The 20,098-nt window shown below is 42.7% G+C and overlaps 1 protein-coding gene across 1 annotated transcript in view; it reads right to left on the reverse strand.

Moving 5' to 3' along the window:
- The window catches only part of GRIA1 (glutamate ionotropic receptor AMPA type subunit 1), a 128,967-nt gene that overhangs the window by 16,572 nt on the left and 92,297 nt on the right, over window positions 1-20,098 (reverse strand). The window contains exons 12-13 of the mRNA XM_074883658.1: window positions 3,262-3,460; window positions 2,482-2,729 (exon numbers count right to left, since the gene is read on the reverse strand). Of these exons, the coding sequence (XP_074739759.1) occupies window positions 2,482-2,729; window positions 3,262-3,460 (447 nt within the window). The remainder of the gene's footprint in view (window positions 1-2,481; window positions 2,730-3,261; window positions 3,461-20,098) is intronic.

Below are 20,098 nucleotides of genomic sequence, written 5' to 3' on the forward strand. Positions count from 1 at the left end.
GCCCTCTCATCATTGCCCTTTTAAGCCATGCCTAAATGCAACTGAATTTTAACATCTGGAGGCTAAAAGATATTCAAAGCCAGATCACCTAGGAGAAAGAAGCAAGCTCTTTTAGCAGCCTGAGAGACCTCACTGACAGCCTGAGGGGGATGTTTGCACCTGCTACAACACGTAGAATTATTTCTGGATTTTCAGCCTTGTCTTCATTCATCTGTGGCAATATCCTGGCATTGTGTTCCCATGTAGAAGCAAGAAAAAACAATGGTGAACTCTCATTTAGCATCTTTCTAGGATCCTTTCCTAATCAGCTATCCTAAATGCAGGAAAACCAGTCTAGCTACAAAAGGGACAGGTTGCAGCAAAAATCAAAATGCAGCCCAGCTTCTAAAACACATCTGATCTAAGACAGGCCTGGTTCACATGTACCTCCAAACCTGGCTCAGAGCTTTCACTCTGTGGGTGGAAGTGAGTGAAGATGAAGCCTGAATAAGGGACAGGCTGACCGTGCTAACAGATGCCTCATGAATGTCACCTTGCTCAGGGCAACCTCTCACGTGCAGGACCCCAAGGGGAAAACAAACACTACATGATGACTGTAGGCAACTACTAAGATTAAAACAACAGGAACAAAACAAACATAATGGGACAAAAACTGACAACAACTGTTCCAAAGAAACACCATCAGATGGAAAATCAAGCATTCCTCCTTTGCCATTAGGGCCATAAGAAATTTGTTCTACATGCAGCCAGGATGAAAAAGAGGAAACAGAAAGAAATGTTAGGAATTTTTGGAATCATGTCTAGCAGAGGGATGTTTGGATCTGCAAAATTAAAATGATTTATGCAATTTTCTTTGTTGTTGTTTATTTTTCTTAGAAGTATGATAAATGGCTCCTTCACATGCCAACAATTACAAGACAGGTAAGATGTTCCTGTTTGTTTGTTTTTATAATATCAAAATTAGGATACAAGATTGATGTTTAAATAAATAAATAAATAGAATCAGCCTTGTATCCTAATTTCCATATTTCCAAGACAGAAAACAAACACTGGTGAGTGCAACAGAAAACATCTCAAAGCTGTAAGAATATATCCACCTTCATTTGGAGGCCCCCAAGTCATTTCAGAGCCTGAACCACGCTGGATGTAAGAATTGCCTTCTGGACCACCTGCACTGTGTTCATGAGCTTCTCCAAAGATACAGCTGATATGGGAAGTGCTGAATCTAGTTTGAGTTGACTTAATAAATGTAGTAATCAAAATCCTTGGGCCTCATCCACTACCAGTTGATATATCTTCTATTTGTTGGGCTGGCTTTGGCTCAGGAGCTTTGTGACCAGACAAATCCATCAGCAAATGCTCAGCTGGTTTCTAGTAATCCAGAGACTATGGATTAAATGTCTCTGCATTGGGTTATGTTAGCAAGCAAGTATAAGGCCACACGTATGATTTTGGTCAAAATATTTTGATTAAAATATGTTCAGTAAGTAACTAAATCAGTTGGAGCATCAATCAGATTACTTACAGCTGTGGCTTCTGAGCATTTACTAGTCCCACTAAATCCTTAAACTCATATTCCTCATGACTGTAACGTGAGGAACTTGCACGGCTGCTGCCAAAAGGAACCGCACCTCTGACGTGACTCAGATCACCATCCCGGTTTGCAGACTGTGGTAATGCTGCTCTGAGCAGGTCCGTTTGTGTGATGCACTTTGCAAGGGACCAGCTCGTGCCCAGCAGTATGGCTGTGTGCAGTGCCCAAGCTCTGCTACTAACTCAGATCTGGGTCTGTACTTTTTAAGGGTTCTTCTTTTTAAAGGAAGGTCTCTGAAGATATTTCACATGAGAGTAGGCAAAGGTGTGTGACAGCTGCAGGTCTGGGCTCAGAAATGAAGGATTTGTGCCCCTTTGGACTTGTCATAAATTTGGCGCTTGCCAGGATCTGAATTGACTCAGTGAATGAGAATGCACACCTTTTGCAGGACTTTTTCAAAACTGGCTTTCCACCCCTTCAAAAATGGCATTTTATTTTAGGAAACACCAAAACGCTTTCTGCATGAGAACTCCCTCTGCAAGCATGGATCCAAGCCAGGGTAATACCATACTCTGCAAAGCTGTGCAGTTCACATGGCACAGGATGAGCGTCTCTTCCGGATAATGCTCTGTGAAACCAATGGTTACACCACAGCAGCCCCCCTGCCATCACCTAACACAGCAGACACATTCACAGCAAGTGGGTCAGCCAGGATCCAGTTTCCAAATGCAGGGCTTGAATAATTAGATGCTCCCATTGCTGTTCAGTGGGAGCTGGGCATTTTATTTCCCTGCACATCATGCTGAATCTTCATATCCCTTTTACTCCACCTCCCCCACCTCCTTGCCCCAAGCTTTAGTGATTAACATGGCAATGGAGATTGAACTGTGTGCATACATTGATTTGCTGGGTGGTTTGGCAAAAGAAAGCAAATCCAAGCTACTTACCTCAGTGCAGACCCCTTTGGCGTTGCAATGCCATAGCCTTTGGAGTCCAAGTTACCTCCCACCTTCATGGTGTCACAGGGCTTCCGCTGCTCAATGTACTCGTTCATCGTGGACTCCAAGAGGTAGGCATACTTCCCTTTCGACTTCCTCACCCGGATCATCCCCTCTTCCGTCGTCCTCACAAAAACGGAGGGTTCGGCTGACTTCATGTATGTCCACATCTTCTCAAACACTGCTATTTTGGATCTCTGCATAGGACAGCAGAAACCCAACAGGAGCATTAACAGAGGTTTGGGTGCCAGCTGAGATTTCCAGCTTGGCCTGAACACATACTCATGCAAAAGGGGTAACGTGATGTTCATGAGCCTCCTGCCATTTTTGCATCAGGGCCCAGATCAGCCCCTGATTTCTGCCACATATTTGTGTACGACAAGTGAACAAAGATCAAACCAAGGGCAAACCAAGCTGGAAATCAGGAGATGGTTTCTTCTGGAGCCGCTCAGAGTAGCTCCTCGGTAACATGGGGAAGCACACGGATATTGCATATTTGCATTTACAATCACAGAATATCACATGTACTGGAGACACAGCCAGTCTTTTGAGAGGCACAGGGAAAACTGGATTTTTGCTGTTCTAAGGACAAGCTCAGCAGGTCCTAACATGGTAAGGGGAAGCAAGAGAAAAAAATCAAACCTGAGCTGAGGATGAGAGAGGACGGGTCTGGAGGACTTGTCAAACAAAGGACTAATCAAAATGTTTGCATGAAAGTTTCCTTTTTACCCTAAAAAATTCTTTAGTGGAGCCAGCTTCCAGGGTCCCATAGGCAATTTCCGTCTGCTTGGCCAAGTCCTCTGCACTCTCGATGGGAGAAACCATCCTTTCCACGGTGAGGAAGGCAGCCAGGTTAGCTGTGTAGGAGGATATGATGATCAAGGTGAAGAACCACCAGACGCCACCGACTATGCGGCCAGAGAGAGACCTGGACACAGAGAGGAGAGTCAAACAGGAGGAGTGTGAAGGTCCAAAATGTGCAGCTTGCTTGTGCAGGCCCATCATTTACCCGGGTATTTACCCAAAATCATGTTCTCCAGCCACTTCCAGGGAAGACAAAAGTTTGTCTCAGTTCTTAATCTACTTTTCAAGGTGTCAATGCAATTAGAGGGGGAATAACAAATTCACAGTGAAAAAAAATGAGCAATAAGCTGATTGAATTTGCTTTGATTTTATATCATAATATTAACAATAAGACATAGAGACAACTATGAGGAAGGTTTATCTAGGCAGGGCAATGCCCATCCAAACAGCAGCTCTGGTGAGGTCTGTGTTGTGCCATATACCCACAGTGGGAAGGAGCACCAGTATGGAGTCAGACCAGCTATACAGACCATCTAGGATCACTAGGTCAGCTTCTCCATCACCTTAAGCTTAAAAACCAAAACTCTGTGTTTTTTGTAAGACATATTGAAGCTCAGAGAGGATCTACAGCCTTAATGAATAATTTGCCTACTGACATTCTCTGTTTTGTATTCAGCAGATGGTTAGACAAGATGTTCATAATAATACCTTAAAATCTAGATATTTTTCACTTGCTGCAATCAAATAGCCAATTATCTGTAACCACTGGATAGCTATAGAGGCAAATAGGTCAAGCAGGCATTAATTTATATTAAATTTATAAGAAAATATTCTAAAAAAAAATTTAAGAGTGGAAGATAATTTTAGAATGATGTCAGTATTCATCCATTTTGTCTAAATTATTTATATGGTCCTTCTCTAGATGCAGAGCACTATCCCAGACAGAATATAACTTACAATGTTATTTGATAAAGCCAGGCAGTCTGACTAAGGAGGACCTGCCCACAAGAAACACTGCTTATTTCTCCATGGGGGACCATGTCTCAGTGTTACCTTTCTGCTGACCTGAGTCACTCCACAGAAATATGGTTTATTGGATGGTAACAGAGATATCCCAGTCCAGCTAAGGGCACTGGACCAGCTCATGACAGTGTGTGTCATGCCATGTCCAGGTCTCTGTGAAGCCCTGGCTCCAGCTGCTATGGTTTACTGTGGTTTAACACGACTTGACAAACAAATCTGCATGCTCTGTCGTTCCACTGGGGGAAAAAACACACCCTGCAGAATCACCAAAATTAGAGCTGGAAAGAGACTAAACCCGCATAGCCCACCAGTTGCATGACTTATCTAGGTTATACTCTTCCAGTTTGTCCAGCCTGGTTTTAAATATTTCTGATGTGAGGGGAGCTGCTCCTGCAGACATCATGTCATCTCCCCATTGATATCAGCCCATCCTGAAATCTCTTTAGTCAAAAACCTTTGAGATCACTTCCCAGCAGAAAGCAGACACAGCGACTGACACATGCAGCACGTGGGGCAGAGCAGAAAGCACATGTTTTAATATGTGGAAATAAGGCCCATCCCACTACGTGTGCTGTCAGCCCCACTCTCCTGGAGAACGATCACAGCAGCTTTCACCCATGGCAGAGAGAAAGTGCAGGAAACATGACAGCAAGGGATTACAGTGACAGAAATGACAAGCAGTGTATTTTACAGCTGTGACTGAAAGGACTTCTACAAATAGAGGTGGGTCAGGCTTTCCTCTGCACAGGCGCCTCATTTTGGAGCAGCCTCTGACTTTCCCCTCTGGTTTCTTCTTCCATGGACTTTTCTGAAACTGGGCAGCAAAGTCCATCTAACCATAAACCCAAGCTCAGTGAATGACTTTGAAGGATCCACCTTTCAAGGTCTTTCAGTAAAGTCTAGAGGACCCATCTCCAAGGTGATACTATAGCGAGTTCACAAATTCTTTTCTTCATCATCCAGAACTTACCCACTGGCATGGTTTCCAACCACAAGCTATATCCTGGTTACCCCATCCTGCAGCGTCTTGTGCAAACCTCCTCCTTCATTGCTAACGCAGCAACATGGCTGAGCAGACCTATGGTCCCTCATCCCAGATTACTTTCTTTTTATGCCTCCCCATCACTGCCCGCCAGAGAAGGAGATCAGAGGTTTGTTGGGGGAGTGCTGGATGCTGTGGGAAAGTCAGGCAGATGGGCACTGTTCTTCTACCCTATCTCTAACTTTCTAAGTGAGACATATTCACCAAACAACCTCTGAAGATGAGTAGGGACCTCCAGGGATGATTCACCCCATCTATCCCAGCCTGGGAGGAGGTCCCTCTGCAGCCCTCCCTCTGTATTGAATTTGAAGGAACTAGGATGACTAGGTTGGACTAAACAGCTAATTTTTAAGTAGCTAAAGTTAGGCGAGATAAATGTGACCATCGTGCTTCCCATCTGCAGAAAATACTCAGCCTGTCAGTGCAAACAACTTTACCTTTTGTTTCATATTTGGAGAAGGACTGGGGAGGAAGGCAGCTATGGATTCAGCTCACACATCTTCAGATTGATGGGGAAGAGGAAAAAATACCTGTCTCTAATTAATCTGGATGATGTGTGCTCAGGGAAGGAAGCGCTCAGAAAAGGCACAGAGGCATTAAACAGAAGTAACCAGATAATGTCAAATACAACAATCTCTGCTGATGAAGGCCACTTTGAGCTGGCAAAATCCATTTGCATGGCAAATAATCACATTCATCTCCAGCTGCAAATTATACAGCCTTTCCTTCCTGACGAAGCTGGAATATTTCTGCAACTTGTTTCAATCCCTTCAGCGGCAGTCAGCCGAATTCCTGCCTCTAGACCCTTGACATCCTGGTGATATTCATTACTGGCTTATCCCACGGGGGCTGCCTGCTGTCAGATGCAGATGGCTTATGCTTCCCAGCTCTGCACCTGGCACTGACAGCATGAAAAAGTAACTGTGGGGTATTGAGATTGGGAGGTAACAAGGAGGGCTAGAGAAAGAGGGAAAGGGGCTGTAGCATCTTTCCAGTGGGAGCCAGGCAGGACAGGATGCATGTCTGTATCACGCACCAGTCTCATCTGGGCTGTGTCTGCTGCTGGTGCTGGTCATTTCTCCTCATGACATGAGATGCTGTGAGGAGGTGAGTGCCTACCCTTATAGACTGTGAAGGAAAGGAGGGGAGATAAACAGCTTGAAATGACTGCCAGCATGGTTAGGGCTTCATGTGTATGATGTTTTATTGTGCTAATGGGCAATGTTTGCCCTCTTTGCTAGATTAACTTGGAGCTAGAAGCTGTGAATCTAAACTGCTGTAAACACACAGCAGAGAAAACACTCATACGGACTCTATAGGGTACCATCCTTTTGCTCTGTGGTTGTGCAGCTTCTAACACAAGGGAATGCTGGCCAGTGATGAAGGCTCTTGGAGGCTAGTGCAATACAATAAAAAATATTATAAAAGTCATCATGAAACATCACACAAGCAGATGCGATCCCATGTGACATCTCCACAGCTCAATAGCAGTGAACACAGGTTAAACAGGACAGGTTGGATCTCTCTGGGTAACTGTATTGCCTATTTAGATTTTGAGCCAATGCCTGTTACTGCTTACTGCTGCAAGTGGTTGGAAAGACAATATCCATTATGGTCTTGTTGTGTTACTTCTGTAGACCAAGCAGGAGAGCAGCAGTGCTACCATCATGGGACATATTTGCAAAAGTGCTTTTGTAATTTAGGAGATAATGTCCCATTTCTAGAAGTGACTTCAATACTAGGGAGCTAAAAGCCTGGTCAAAAGCCGGTGGGACTTAGAATTGTGTTTATGCTCCAGTAAGAGCAGTCACAGAGGAACAGATATACCTTGTACTTTTAAGTCACTTTGAGGTTTTGAAAATCACACTCCACAGCTAGATAATAGAAAATGACCTTCCACTTGACTAACAAATGTTCTGCAGCTTGAGCCCTAGCTCAAGTTCATTTCTCTTCACTAATGGGCAGTATGGGGTTTAACTCCTCTTGCACAGAGAATTTACATGTCCCCATACCCGTTCAAGCATAACATGAAGGCAATCAGCTCTCTGCTGTGTGGAAAAGAGTTAGGAGAGCTAAAGTGAGATGGGACACACTGTTTAGCACTTTAAAGATATGCTAAGGTTTGGATATTTGGATTTGTCTATTTGACCTCTGGATTTATTCACATTCATTATCATAGTAATGTTTGCGAATAGCAGTATCTAAAATAAACCAGAATAAAATAAGCAAGGATAACAGTGAAAGAGGCTATAATGAATGGTTAACTCTGGGATGCAGAAAGGGATGAAATAGCTAAATAGACTAGATTGTACATTTTTCAACCTATATTATTCCTTCTGCACCTACACTTTTCTTTCCTACACAATCCAAATTAAGATCTCTTGCTTTCTTCCTCTAGCCCTGCCTGTGCTGGATAAGATCACACTCCTCCCCCCCATCCTCTCCCTGACTTGAGGTCTTGCCTGCCCCTCACAGAACAGTAGCAAGAATGGGGTGCTCCTTTCCCACATTATCCTTGCAGGAGTAAGTAGTAAATACTCTGCTCTCATTAACCATGGTGCACAATCTACTTAAAATTAGAGCTGGCTGGGAACCAGAATTTCAGAACCGTGGTATGATTGGACTAGATGATCTTCAAGGTCTTTTCCAACCTAGACGATTCTGTGGAAAATTCTGAAATTGTAAACGAAACTTTAATATTTTCAATCGGAATGAAAAGATAACAGTCGCAAATGTCCTCTAAAAGTAGTGTTACACAATGGTTGGCTTGGGTCCGTCCAAGCTTTGCATTTTTCTATTACTTAATGTTTCATTTCTGAAAGGGTAAAAGGTATAATTTTAACACTGTAAACAATTTTGCTACTGATTTCTCATTATAAATAATTTTCTTTCAGTATTTTATAATACTTTATTAAACCCTTATGTACCACATACATAATTTAAAAGATAATTCTGGAATGTGCTATTTTATATCTGTCTAATGGAAAAATTGCAGATGACCACGCTGAAAATAGTAATTTTGATTTTCTTACTTAGATGACTTTCTTTTTACCTTTCCTTGCAAAAGCAACTGTACTTTGCCAGTAGAAAGCAGCAAAGAATTATAAGTTCCCTTTGTTCATGAAGTGATTTTTTTTAATGTTCTAGCCTCAGCATTGACAGATTCTTCACATAAAAAAGAAAATCATGCAGCTATAATCTCTTATTTCTCAAAACAAAATGCAGTCCTTGATCAAACAATTTGCTCTTTGATCTTATCCCTTATGGAAGGTAGGAAAAGCTGACAGGAGTTTGCCTCTGCTTTGCCATCTTATTAGAAGAGCATAATACATTTTTTTTTTTTTGCGGAAAACAGTAACAAGATGATCAGAAAATATACAAAGTAAACCTCATTGGAAACCTGTTCAAGCACCATCTTAGTTCTCTCCCACTTCTCCCTTCCCCCTCTCCACATCCATTTCTTATGGAGAATTACACCTAAACTGACAGTGTTTTAATTAGAAGTGCAAATCTGGGATTCTAAAGCCATAGTTGCTTTGGGAGGATTTCCCAGATTTGCTGTTAAATTCAATTCTAATAAAGGCTCACTTAGTCAACTGACATATTCGTCACTGAATGAATTTATGCAAAACTGTTGAAAGGAAAGCTCTTATATGCTTGTTCTACTGATTGTGGGTCAAATCCACTTTTGGTCTTCTACCCACACAGATCCTCTGATCTCCAACACTACTCTGCTAATTTGATACTGACTCTAGATAATTTCATAGGTCTATCTGAAGATTGACTTGGTAGTGGATTAGTTGCAAACATTTTGCTCCAGTTTTGCTCTTATTTTAAACAAATTTTCAACATCAAACTCTGTCAATGTAAATGAGCTTTGCTTTTTCTGTGTGTCACAGACCACCTGGCATGATTGGTCTCACCATTTTATCTCCAACCCTGACATGAACCCTGGATTTGCTTGAAAAATCTGTGAATAGCCATAGAGGAACAAACTTAGCATGGGGTTGTGGAGCTGGGAACAGCTCTGGGTGCATCCATCATCACATGCTGCAAAGCTCTTATCCTCTGCTATGCTATGGATAGTTTTGAATGAGCTACCAACTGTTTGTCAGGAAAGTGGAGTGATTATAATGCATGTTTCTCTGTCCGTGTTGTATTACCAATTTTCTTACCCTTATTAGCTTGCATTTACTTATTGAACTCTACCTCCCGGTACAAGAGTCTGGAGTCCCAACTGCAGTGCTGGGCTTTAACACGAAGTGTCAGGAGACCCCTTACAAACACAGAATTAGGAATGTTTTCTACTGACACTCTCATTTACCTCCTTCAGTGGTACAAATTCCTTCTTCAGCTCCCTTCACGCTTTTCTACAGAGGTCATAGCTGCATATTTTGATTTTACCCCATATTTTTTGTGGGTAACATTAACCAGTGAGACAGGGTAAAAAAGCTGAGGGTGCACAGGTACTGAGAGTTCCATGGTGTTTCTCTCCTGATTTTCTGATTTTTGTTTCAAAGAAAAAGAAGGAAAAAGATGGAGAGCTTCCTAACTTTTGTATATGGGCTCTTTCTCATGTTTTCAGGCAAACCATGCCAGCTCATCCGACCCCCAAAGCCACTGGAAGGAGGCAATATGGATTGCAGAATCCCAGCAGAAGTCCTTTTAAGAAGGGGTCTTGAGGTCACTTGCTGTGTAAATATTGCAACGACTGAACACATTGTCTGCAAATATGCAGAATCTCACAGATTCAATGGGAGGATGTATATCTGTGAAGCCTTAATTGTAAGTCATAGTTTATTTACTGTTTCTTTCTGCCTAAACTAATGGCCTTGGACAGCAGTATATGGTCCCTCTCCTACCATTTCTTCTCTTCTTTTGCAGAATATGTTGGCACTTTTCTCTTCAATTTCCCTTTAATGGGCAAAACCTCTTTCTAAAATGAGTTTTCCTGCTTAGTCAGAAATGCATCATGCCACTTGTGGTTCTCCAGTCATTGGAGCCTGGATTGCTGCAGTGCTAAGTATAAGCATGACTACATGGAGCAGCTACGTGCTGTTTTCAAGACATTCACTTAGCATTTTGACAGGCAAGAGGTACCTAACAGCCTAACCAGAGGACTAGCATCCAGGAGCTCTTTTTTTTTGTTCCTTAGGAAGCCCTGTCATTTATGGGATCCAGGGTAGCTTAATTCATCTAATTCAGTTCCCAGCTGTGGGAGAAGAGGATGAATCACATTTATGAACTTCACCTGGGTGGGTGGCCTGACGTGTTGGTCACCAGGTAGAATTTACCTCTGAGCTGCTTCTTTGCCCATTTCCCCTTCCTGAGACACTCAATCCCAGCAGGCAGAGGCAGTATCAAATGGGCCCAGCTACGCCGAGGGTGATTTATGTACTCAGTAGCAGTCTACAGGCTGTGCTCTCCTGTGGTCCTCAATGGACGCAAAATGCAGTCTGCTGCTACGCAACCAACACATCTCACATGCTCAATTAACAAAGTATGGTGTTGGAAGCTCTAGATGCCAAGCAAACATTCGCTGGCATGGCCAACCAGCCCACCTCAACGTCAGCAGGACCCCTGAACCACCCATGGTATAAAAACACTCCTACAGATCAGAACTGCAGAACTGAGGTATGTCCTTCACTCGAGGGAGCCACCATCCCTGAGCAGTCAGAACTGGCTGCTGAGATGCTTATCCCTAAAACTGCAGGGTAATACACGCAGTTCTTCCACAGGGCTGGTAAAAAACATTGTAAGCAAAGGGTTGGAGTAGAGACATGAGGTGGAACCCTAAGAAAAACTAAGAATGTGGCTGAAAGGCAGAACAGATAGATCCAAAAAAATGCACTGTCATTCTCTTAAGTACAGGCATGGTGTGTGCCTCTCCATGTTGCAAACAAGGGTAGTTTAAGGGATGAGTGTTCAGATAGAGGTTTGCTGAGAAATACATGGTCACTTCAGGCTGCTCAGCAGCTCTGGTGAAAGGCAAAGTCATCCCTCTTCTGTAGTTTTGCCAGTTTTTGCTACAAGGAAAAAAACCCGACAGTTGTCATGCCTTTGAGCAAAAATTTCACTGTAAAAAAGGCTCTTCACGTATTTTTCTCACTTTGGTGACATTTGTTCGCTTTGCTGAGAAAAACTCACAAGGTGACAAGCATAAAATTTAGTCAGAAGTGCTCGTTGGAGCGCCCCAGGAGATTCATTACTCAGGAACTTCCTCAACCTCAGGTGGCCCCAAATTTAACAGCACTCATCTTTCTTTTTAAACAACGGCCTATTGTGCTAATGTCCTTTGCTGTGTTGCTAGATTTCATATGTTCTTCCCCAGTCTCTTCTTCAAAGTCTGCTTGATGAAAAAGCTTTTTTTCCCAAAGTTTTAATATATTTTGGATTATATGCTACTGTTCTTATTTTTCCAAGATCCTCTTTAGCCATCTACATGTGCTCACAATTTAAAGCTCCATTTCTGAGACTTTTGGGCAATGTTACAATAACCTAGTTCAGACTTCTTCCAGGGTGCCTTGCCTTCATTCTTTTTGCTCTGTTTTTCTGTCTGTCTGTTGTCAAATTTCCCAATCTGGCAAGAGAGAAGCCTTTTCTGGGAGAGTATTTTCTGCACTGGAAGATTTTTCACTCTGAGCAATATTCCCAAATATTCCCTTTCTTTCCTCTCTCATTTCTAATTTAGAATGTGATTCCTCACCAAGACTGTACAAGTTACATTTTCTCTATTTTCACTTTTGTGCCTTTCTTTTTTCTGCAAGGGTGTACTGTATCCCTTACAGAACTGGTGAGGAATGAGTCTGGTCTCCCCAGCCAGTGTTTTTTAGAAAAGCTTTTTCTGCACAGGAGTGTCTGTCTTTTAACATTAAAACTCTCAAACTGTGAAGGAAAAACAGGTTCAGTGTTTCTGCTGCCCCTATTTCACCTGCTAAGATACATTTGGTGAATTTTTTATTTTTGAAGGCTTTGGAAGCACTGCTGAGATGAAAAGCTGCCCCCTCCCTCTGTTTGCCTTTCTGCATCCTGAGATCCTGCTTCTTATTGAGAGCTTCAAGAAATGAGAGAGAAAATTCCTCCTACGAGAGAGCATCCCAGCCTGACTCCTGCAGCTGGGCCCTCGTGGACTCTTCTTCACATCTCACACCTATCCACAGTGTACAGGTACTTATTTTTACTGCTTTTCCCTTTCACCATTTGAGGACTCATCGTCTCCTCTTTTCCTTTCTACCTCTCTGTTCACACATTTGCCTCCTATTACTTCTCATCAAACTGTGTTGGGAGAATTCATTAGTGTATATAACATGCTTTGAAGTTGTCCAACTAACGGTGATGTAACACTTTTGCACTTCTATAGGCTCTTTTATCTGAAGATCAAAGTAGTAAGTTATGATTACCATGATTGGATTATTGCTGCTTAGCCTCTGGATCTAAGGGTAAGCAGCAACTCTTCTGAGTAGGCATTAATCAGAATTACTGGATGACTTTAATACATAGATTGAATGCCATAAAGTATGCTGCTGCTTAAAGAAAGGGGTATATACATGGGCTGTACACCCTTTCCTACCATTTGATGACATGAATCACATGGCCCCTAGCTGTCACTTGGCTCCTTTGATCCCAATGAAAACGGAAGGAAGACCGAGATACCAGCATGGAGGACTTCAGAGGCGACTCCATCCTCTGCCTCTTCCAACTCCAGATGCTGTCCAAGCACAGCAAGGCTTTTGCCCCTATTTCTTAGCATGACCCACATTTTGCTTTTCCCAATCACTCAGCTTCATCAAGTCTTTCACAATGAATAACCTAGTGCCTCTGTCATATTGCAATAAATTTGTCCTCACCTGCTGACAGTTTTGGGGTGTTACAATGGACATTGTTTGCTGTATACATGCATCCCTGAACTTCTCATAAAAAGGGGGTACAGTGCTTCCCCAGTTACCAGGACAAGTAGTTGGGATGAAATCTGGGACAAAAGCAGAATAGGTACAATAAATCCCAAACTCCAGTGGAATAAAAGAAGTACTCCGAGCCTCCCAGCAGAAGGCCATGAGGTTTTGGCCAGCTCTGGGGATTAAACCAGCAAAGAGCAGCTGCAGCTGCTCTGAGTGCTGTGAGCCAGAACAATCTGAATCGAGGAGTTCGATGCTCATTCAACTGTGTATCCAGAGAGTGTGTACATGATATCTTAGTGCTGATACAAGTGATGTACAGCATATGGAAGACTTATTTAAGCAGGGCTTCCCTGTGAAAACACGCACAGGGCTTCCCATCTTAGCTACAATATTTTTCTGGAGTGCCAACATTAAAGCAGTGTGTGACAGGCAGCCTTGCAGAGGACACCACTTCAGGGAGATGGAGGTCATTCAGCTCCTCACAACCCTTATTCTTCGACAAAACCACTTGGCAACTGACCTAGCTATTAGGAAGATACCACCATGCGCAGTCCTGACTGCAGCTCAGAGGATGTCAGACCCCAGCTGAGCCGACTGCTCAGGGATAACAGGTTATCAAGAGAGAAGAAAATGAAAAGAGAAAGTGTGTTTCTCTTACTGATTGAAAATTGGCAAGTCAGAGTACAGTGTAATAGGGAGTCCCTGGAGCCTCAGAGGGTCTTCTGCCGGAGTCACAGAGAAGGCTATAAATCTCAGAGGCACCCCTATAAGTCTTAGTGCCACTCACAATCCTGAGCCAGTGCACAGCATTAGAAACACAAGCAGCACATGCCATTTCCACATCAGAGATGCCCTAATAAAACTTCTCAATAGATTAAAAAATTGGGCAATGCACTTTCCCCCCTGCTATTTTTGGCTTTGTTTTCAATCAAAAATCTGAGAAACATTTGAGAAAGAGATTGCAACTATATTTTTAGCTTAATAAGTCTGCTTTTGCATCAAGTGTTTGACTTCTTACTTTAAACACAGCTGGTGGAATGATTAATAAAACTGTCACTCAATGCAGGGACTTTCAGCAAATTTCTTGCTGTCCCCCAGTAACCTCAATGGTAAAGGCCTGAAGTCAGAGCTGTGGAAGAGTGACTAGATATGCCTAATAGGGAAACCATCCCAAGGAAGTGGCTTACAGATCAGTGGAGTTAACATTCATTATCTCTGCAGCATTTAGAAATTTTCAGATGGCAGAACATGGAAATTCAAGACTCATTTTTCCTTTACAGATGAAATTGCATTTTCCCAACAATATTCTCTCAGTTGGTTATTTCCTTTTTCTGAGTCCTCTGTATCCTTCAGCATTTTTCCAAATGAAAAAGAGGATAGCAAAGATTACTATTTTAAAAGAATTTCCATTTTCCCCTGGCTGCCACATTTTGGTTGCCATGGAAGTGCGCAAACTCCGAAGGGGACTGTTTAGTTAGATATTGTGCAATTTGTCAAGCTGCTCCTCTGGTGAGTCACTTTCCCTGGTTAAATGCATTTTAGAAATAAGTGTGGTCATCAGTTCCTGGTGATTCGCAAGTACTACTGTTACCCTGTGACCTGAATTTCCTCTCCCTGGATATAATTAACTCTGCCAGGTAGAGATCATTGCAAAATCATTTGGTACAGATTTAAAAGGAAAGAAGACTTTTCCAGAAGTTGAAATCCTAAATTTTTACTTTTAAGACCAACCTCAGCTCACCAGTTCAAGCAATCTGCCAAAAATAAATGAACCTGACCTTTGTCCCCATGGACAAGCCTCCAAGCCTCCTGGACTCACCACACATTGAGGAAGGAGTAGGGATGCTGAACCAACCCTGCTCCCAGCCTGGCTTGGCTGCCTTGTCCCCCCGGGCAGCCCCAGCATGAGCTGCAGGTTGCATGTGCTCCCCAAGAAAACAACAAGCTGCTTCTCCCTTCATTGCAAAAATATGTGCCTTGCCTCGAGACTGTGCAGAGAATCCACTGGCAGTCAGCAACCTGGTCTGTAGGAGCAAGTACACCGTCTCCATGTCCCCAGGGTGGCTTTAGCAAACCCCACCAGCGAGCTCCACTCCATCACCCCCAGACCTTCCTCTGCAAACAGTGCAAGGGGAAGAAAAAAGCATCCTTCCCCATTGCCTGTGGGACTCCTGCCTTGGGAGAGTTTGCACAGCTCTCCAGTGACTCTCCAGGACAAGCTAAGTCCTGTTTAAGGTTATAATGGGTACCGCAAAGAGAGCACCAGAACTGTGCATCAGGCTAAAAAGACAGGCAGATGCTTGGAGTGTCAGAAAAGATGCCTGCTGAAATCAAGAGTTGCCAAATAAACACCGAGGCTCAGCCTTCATTTCAGGAAGGAATTAAAATCCTTTTAATTGCTAAATGCAGCTGGTTCTAATTTCCCTAATTCTAAATTTTTAGCAAAATAAGTAAGTACCCTGCAAATGTAAGTTAACAAAGGACAGAACAGAAATAATTCCCTTGAAACAACCCAAATCAAACCTCTCGCTAAAAAAAGGAAAATTTTTGTCTCAACCAATTTCTGATTTAGATCTTGTCTAAAACCAGATAAAATCTTCCAATACTAGGTACATCGTGATGAAATTTAAAAGTGCTGCTATTCTTCAAAATCTCTAGAGGCTAGTTTAGGAGAAAAAAACCTCAACAACTTGTGGAGCAATTTTGCTGTTATTTCCACCAACTCTGTGGCTGAAGTCTCCTGTGATTTTTTTCAATTGATCTAAAAAGAAATGTAAATAAACAGGAGAAATAGCAGAGGAAGATGTTTAGCATTAATTACAGGTACATAATAAACATTGTACTTGCTCTTCCACAGACAAACCACTATGATTGACTGCAACGGAAAGCCTGCAAAGAAGCGCAGTGAAATACAAGCCCGGCTGCACACTGTATAGATCAGCCAGAGCGTACTGTTTCCATGTCACTAAAAACAAATAATGATGTCCACAAGATGCCTATAAATAATAGATTGTATCTATTGACTGCATAGCTGCCAGCATTTATATCTCTCCTTCCCACTTTGGAGTGCATTCATTCATCACCTTTGCAAGCAAACCTCCCTAAGCAGCAGGTTCTCCTTCAGCCAGTGGGTCACTGCTTGGCACATGCCACTGCACCCTGCACTGGCTCCAGCTCTGAACTCTGCAGGCAAGTTAAAACCCATTGAACTCTTTATCCCAAGCCAGCTAGAGGTGTGTATCTTGCGCCATGTCTCCTTGCACGCAGTAAACACCCGCAGCCTTTAGGGCGCACTGGTGTGGCCCAAACATTTCCCACCAGTGGTCCCCTATAGCACCTTGCATGGACCAGCACAGCATCTCTTCCTGCTCATGCATCTCTGCTGGTGCTCTTGAAACATCCCCTTTCAAGTCTGGCTCTCTCCTAGACACAGGCCGTGGTGAAAGCTTCATCCATCATTTCACTTCCAGTTCAGGCTGACCAGGGCATCTCCAGCTCTGTTCTCAATCATGCAGATTATAATAAGCAATTTCAAGCTGCGTTGTCCAGGTAATGTGACATGATAACCTATCATGTCATGATAAGACTATACCTTTCCCTTGTACTCATAGTATGTTTTGATCTGAATCCAAAATACATGCTTTGTTTCCTCAACACAGTATAAAGAGAACCCCCATGAAGCTGGGTTTATTTTTTGAGATCTCTGTTTAATTTTCCTCTGGCAGGGCACAAAGGATGGCTGCATTTACGGGATAATACTGTGTGATATTTATCCCCCTGTCAAACTCCAGTGGGAACAAGACTCCTATAGTCACTCATCTGAGAGAAACTGTGTATATTCTATCTCATGGTATCTTCAAAGGAAGAATAAATGCCTTTCTGGAATATCTGTTTTAGCCAAATGTATTTCATTTTAGTCAAACATAAGTTTTCTGAGTCATAGCAAGAGTAACTGGATTAAATTTAATAGTCTCCAATATACAGGAAGTCTCTTTTGGGCTCAAACCATATGAAGCAACACATTTTGTGATAACAAAAAATAGAAGATCACGCTAGGAAGCTGACAAAAGAAATATATATTTTGCTCCCTGCTTTTTTATCCTTTCCACAACAATCGAAAAATATAGTTTGTAGAAAATGATGGGGCGGATGAAAAATTCAGATGCCTCGTTTTGTGGCAGAGGAGGTTGGGAAGCCCAGACATCCCCTCGGTCTCCTTCTCAAAGGCCTCGGGTGCATCCTGAGAGAGGAATGGCAGTAACATGCTGGATGTTAGCAAGGTCCCACTCTCCACAGCTGCTACACACTGGGGTTATTTTAAGCTCTGAAGACAATTTATCAAATTACATTTCTGAAAAATGGTACAATGTGAGTCATATTTACTTCACATTTCTCTTGCTGCAGGCTCTCGCTATTGGCTGCGGGATATTTATTACCTCTGATGCCTGCTCTAAGAATCTCCTTTCTGGGTCTGTATTTCACATTTAATGAGTGCTTTTGCAATTTCATGACTGTTTTCTGAAGTTAAGGTGGCACTTTGCAAAGCCTAATGGTTTATGGCCTGTTTCAGACTTCACTGACTTCTGCCCATTACTATATACATGAAACTACTCACAAGTCCAAAATGTTGCTTCTCCCCGACACATTCTGCTGTGCAACAGCCAGTACTTTGAAAGCAGAGACTTTAAGAGCAACGACAGGGACCATCTCACCTCAACCAGGACAAATTAGTCCACATGGTAGTGACTGACCCACATCCAGTGAGGCCACTGGTCAGTGACTGTGCAGAAGAGGAACCAGATATTCCAGTGGGAAATGTCTAAGAGCTCACAGACTCCTTTGGTTGAAGCTATGTACCTACAATCAAGTCATTCCATTCATGGTTTAGGAGGGATGAATTCCTTGCTCATGCTCATGTTGTACCACCCACAGGCACAACACAGCCTGCCACCCAGTCTGGCTGGGACTCTCCATGACTGGTTACTGCCTGGCCTTTGTCACACTCACCCAGCCTATGCCTAGACATGAAGGTTTCAGAGCTTCAAGGACACCAGTTGACCCCATGCCTGGCAGTCTCATTCCTCAGGAGAAGAGGCTATGAGCACATAACCCATGGCTATGCTCTGTCTTGGCCATCCGCAGGTCATCAAATTCACAGTGTATCTTTAAAGCACTTGGTAGGTTGTGACCAGCATACCTAAAAGCCTGATTAAAGTTCTGGCTAGTAAGACTGTCCTTTCTCTCAAAAGCAAATTTTTGTCTCTGAGAGGGACCGAAGTTCCCCGGGGACTGGTCCGAGACTGAGGAACACACATTTACAAGAGCAAGGAATTGCTGCAAACCTCACCACCCGCTGTGCTAAATGATGTGTCTGTGGTTTTGATCTTACATTTTTTTATGATAAATACATAGTGGCATACGCACTTAAAACAAGCACGTTCTGGAAAAAAACCCCAAACCTCCAGACAAATTTCCCCTACTCTTTTCCAAAACAAAACTGAAATAAACAATCCAAAACCTCTACAAAAACAAAATACACCCCTGCACTTGCTCCTTTCTGCTGGGGAGAGAATGACAGAACAGATGTATAACAGAAGCTATTTATGTTGGTTAATACATTACTGGGGAGATGCTGAGAGATTGTAGTGATAAGTTTAGAAGCAACCATATAGGAGATATATTGGAATAGAGCAGATCCCCACCTGCCCACCACGTTGTTCTAACAAGCATTCATTTCTAAGTGATGCGTCACAGAAATCCTGCACTAGGTTCGTGTGAAAAATGCATGTGAAATACAGAGCGCGCTCAGAGCATTTCTGTACAACAACATCCTACAGAAATTCTCACTCTTCTGCTTCCTCCTTGCTTTCACATTTCACAGAAATGTCCCCCGTCACTTGCAACCATCTCAAGGAGCTGTACTCAGATTACTAGGAGTTATAATGATTCCCATATTTTGTTTTTCAAATTTTCTCTTCTTGCAAATATTTGTAGTCAGAAAGTGCTCTTGTGCTCCATGGGAAAATATTGGTTTCAATGAAATTGCAATTTTCATTATCAAGATGATCAAATTAACAACATTAAAACAACAACAGAATCATTCTCATTTCACATTTCAAAGCAAAATAAAACAACACTTTGAAATTGTGATTCAAAGCAAGTTGTTTAGCTAGAGCAAATCTTGTTATTTGAATCAAAACCACTGATCTTTCCCTGATACTTTTTAATAAAGATGTTTCCAAATTTGTTATTCCACAAAGTCTCAGCTTTTCACCTCTCCACACTCCTCCTTGGAACAGAAACTGGCTATTGAAATGTCCCCAAAGGAAGACAGTCTCTTTCCTAAACAAGAATAATGATGACAAGAACACCAATGAGAATGAAAATCACAATAACCTGATCCTAATGCACGGGGATGTGTTACCAGACAGCGATAAAGTTGAAATTCCCCCTGCTGGGAAGACTTTCTGAATGCTCCGCCTGGACTCCTACTAATCAATGATCAGATGATAAAACATATTCATAAAAGCTCTCACTATCAAAGTGCCCTGCGGGGTCTTATTTCCCTGCTATACCAAGTTCATTAATATTTGGACAAATTGGCATCCAATAGCCAACAAGCTGGTGCCTGGCTTCCCTCCGCCATCCCGCGGGAGCTGTGCTGAGCTGTGCAGAATTGTCTCCACTTGCCGATGGAGTTGTGCCTCCTCGTCCCCCAAGCTCTGATGCTACGCCAGCATGCAGGAAATTAACTTCTGCCTACTGGGTGTTCACCCACACGACACATATCTCTGCTGGA

Source organism: Strix uralensis, chromosome 14 (assembly GCF_047716275.1).
Source record: "Strix uralensis isolate ZFMK-TIS-50842 chromosome 14, bStrUra1, whole genome shotgun sequence".
NCBI lineage: Eukaryota > Metazoa > Chordata > Aves > Strigiformes > Strigidae > Strix > Strix uralensis.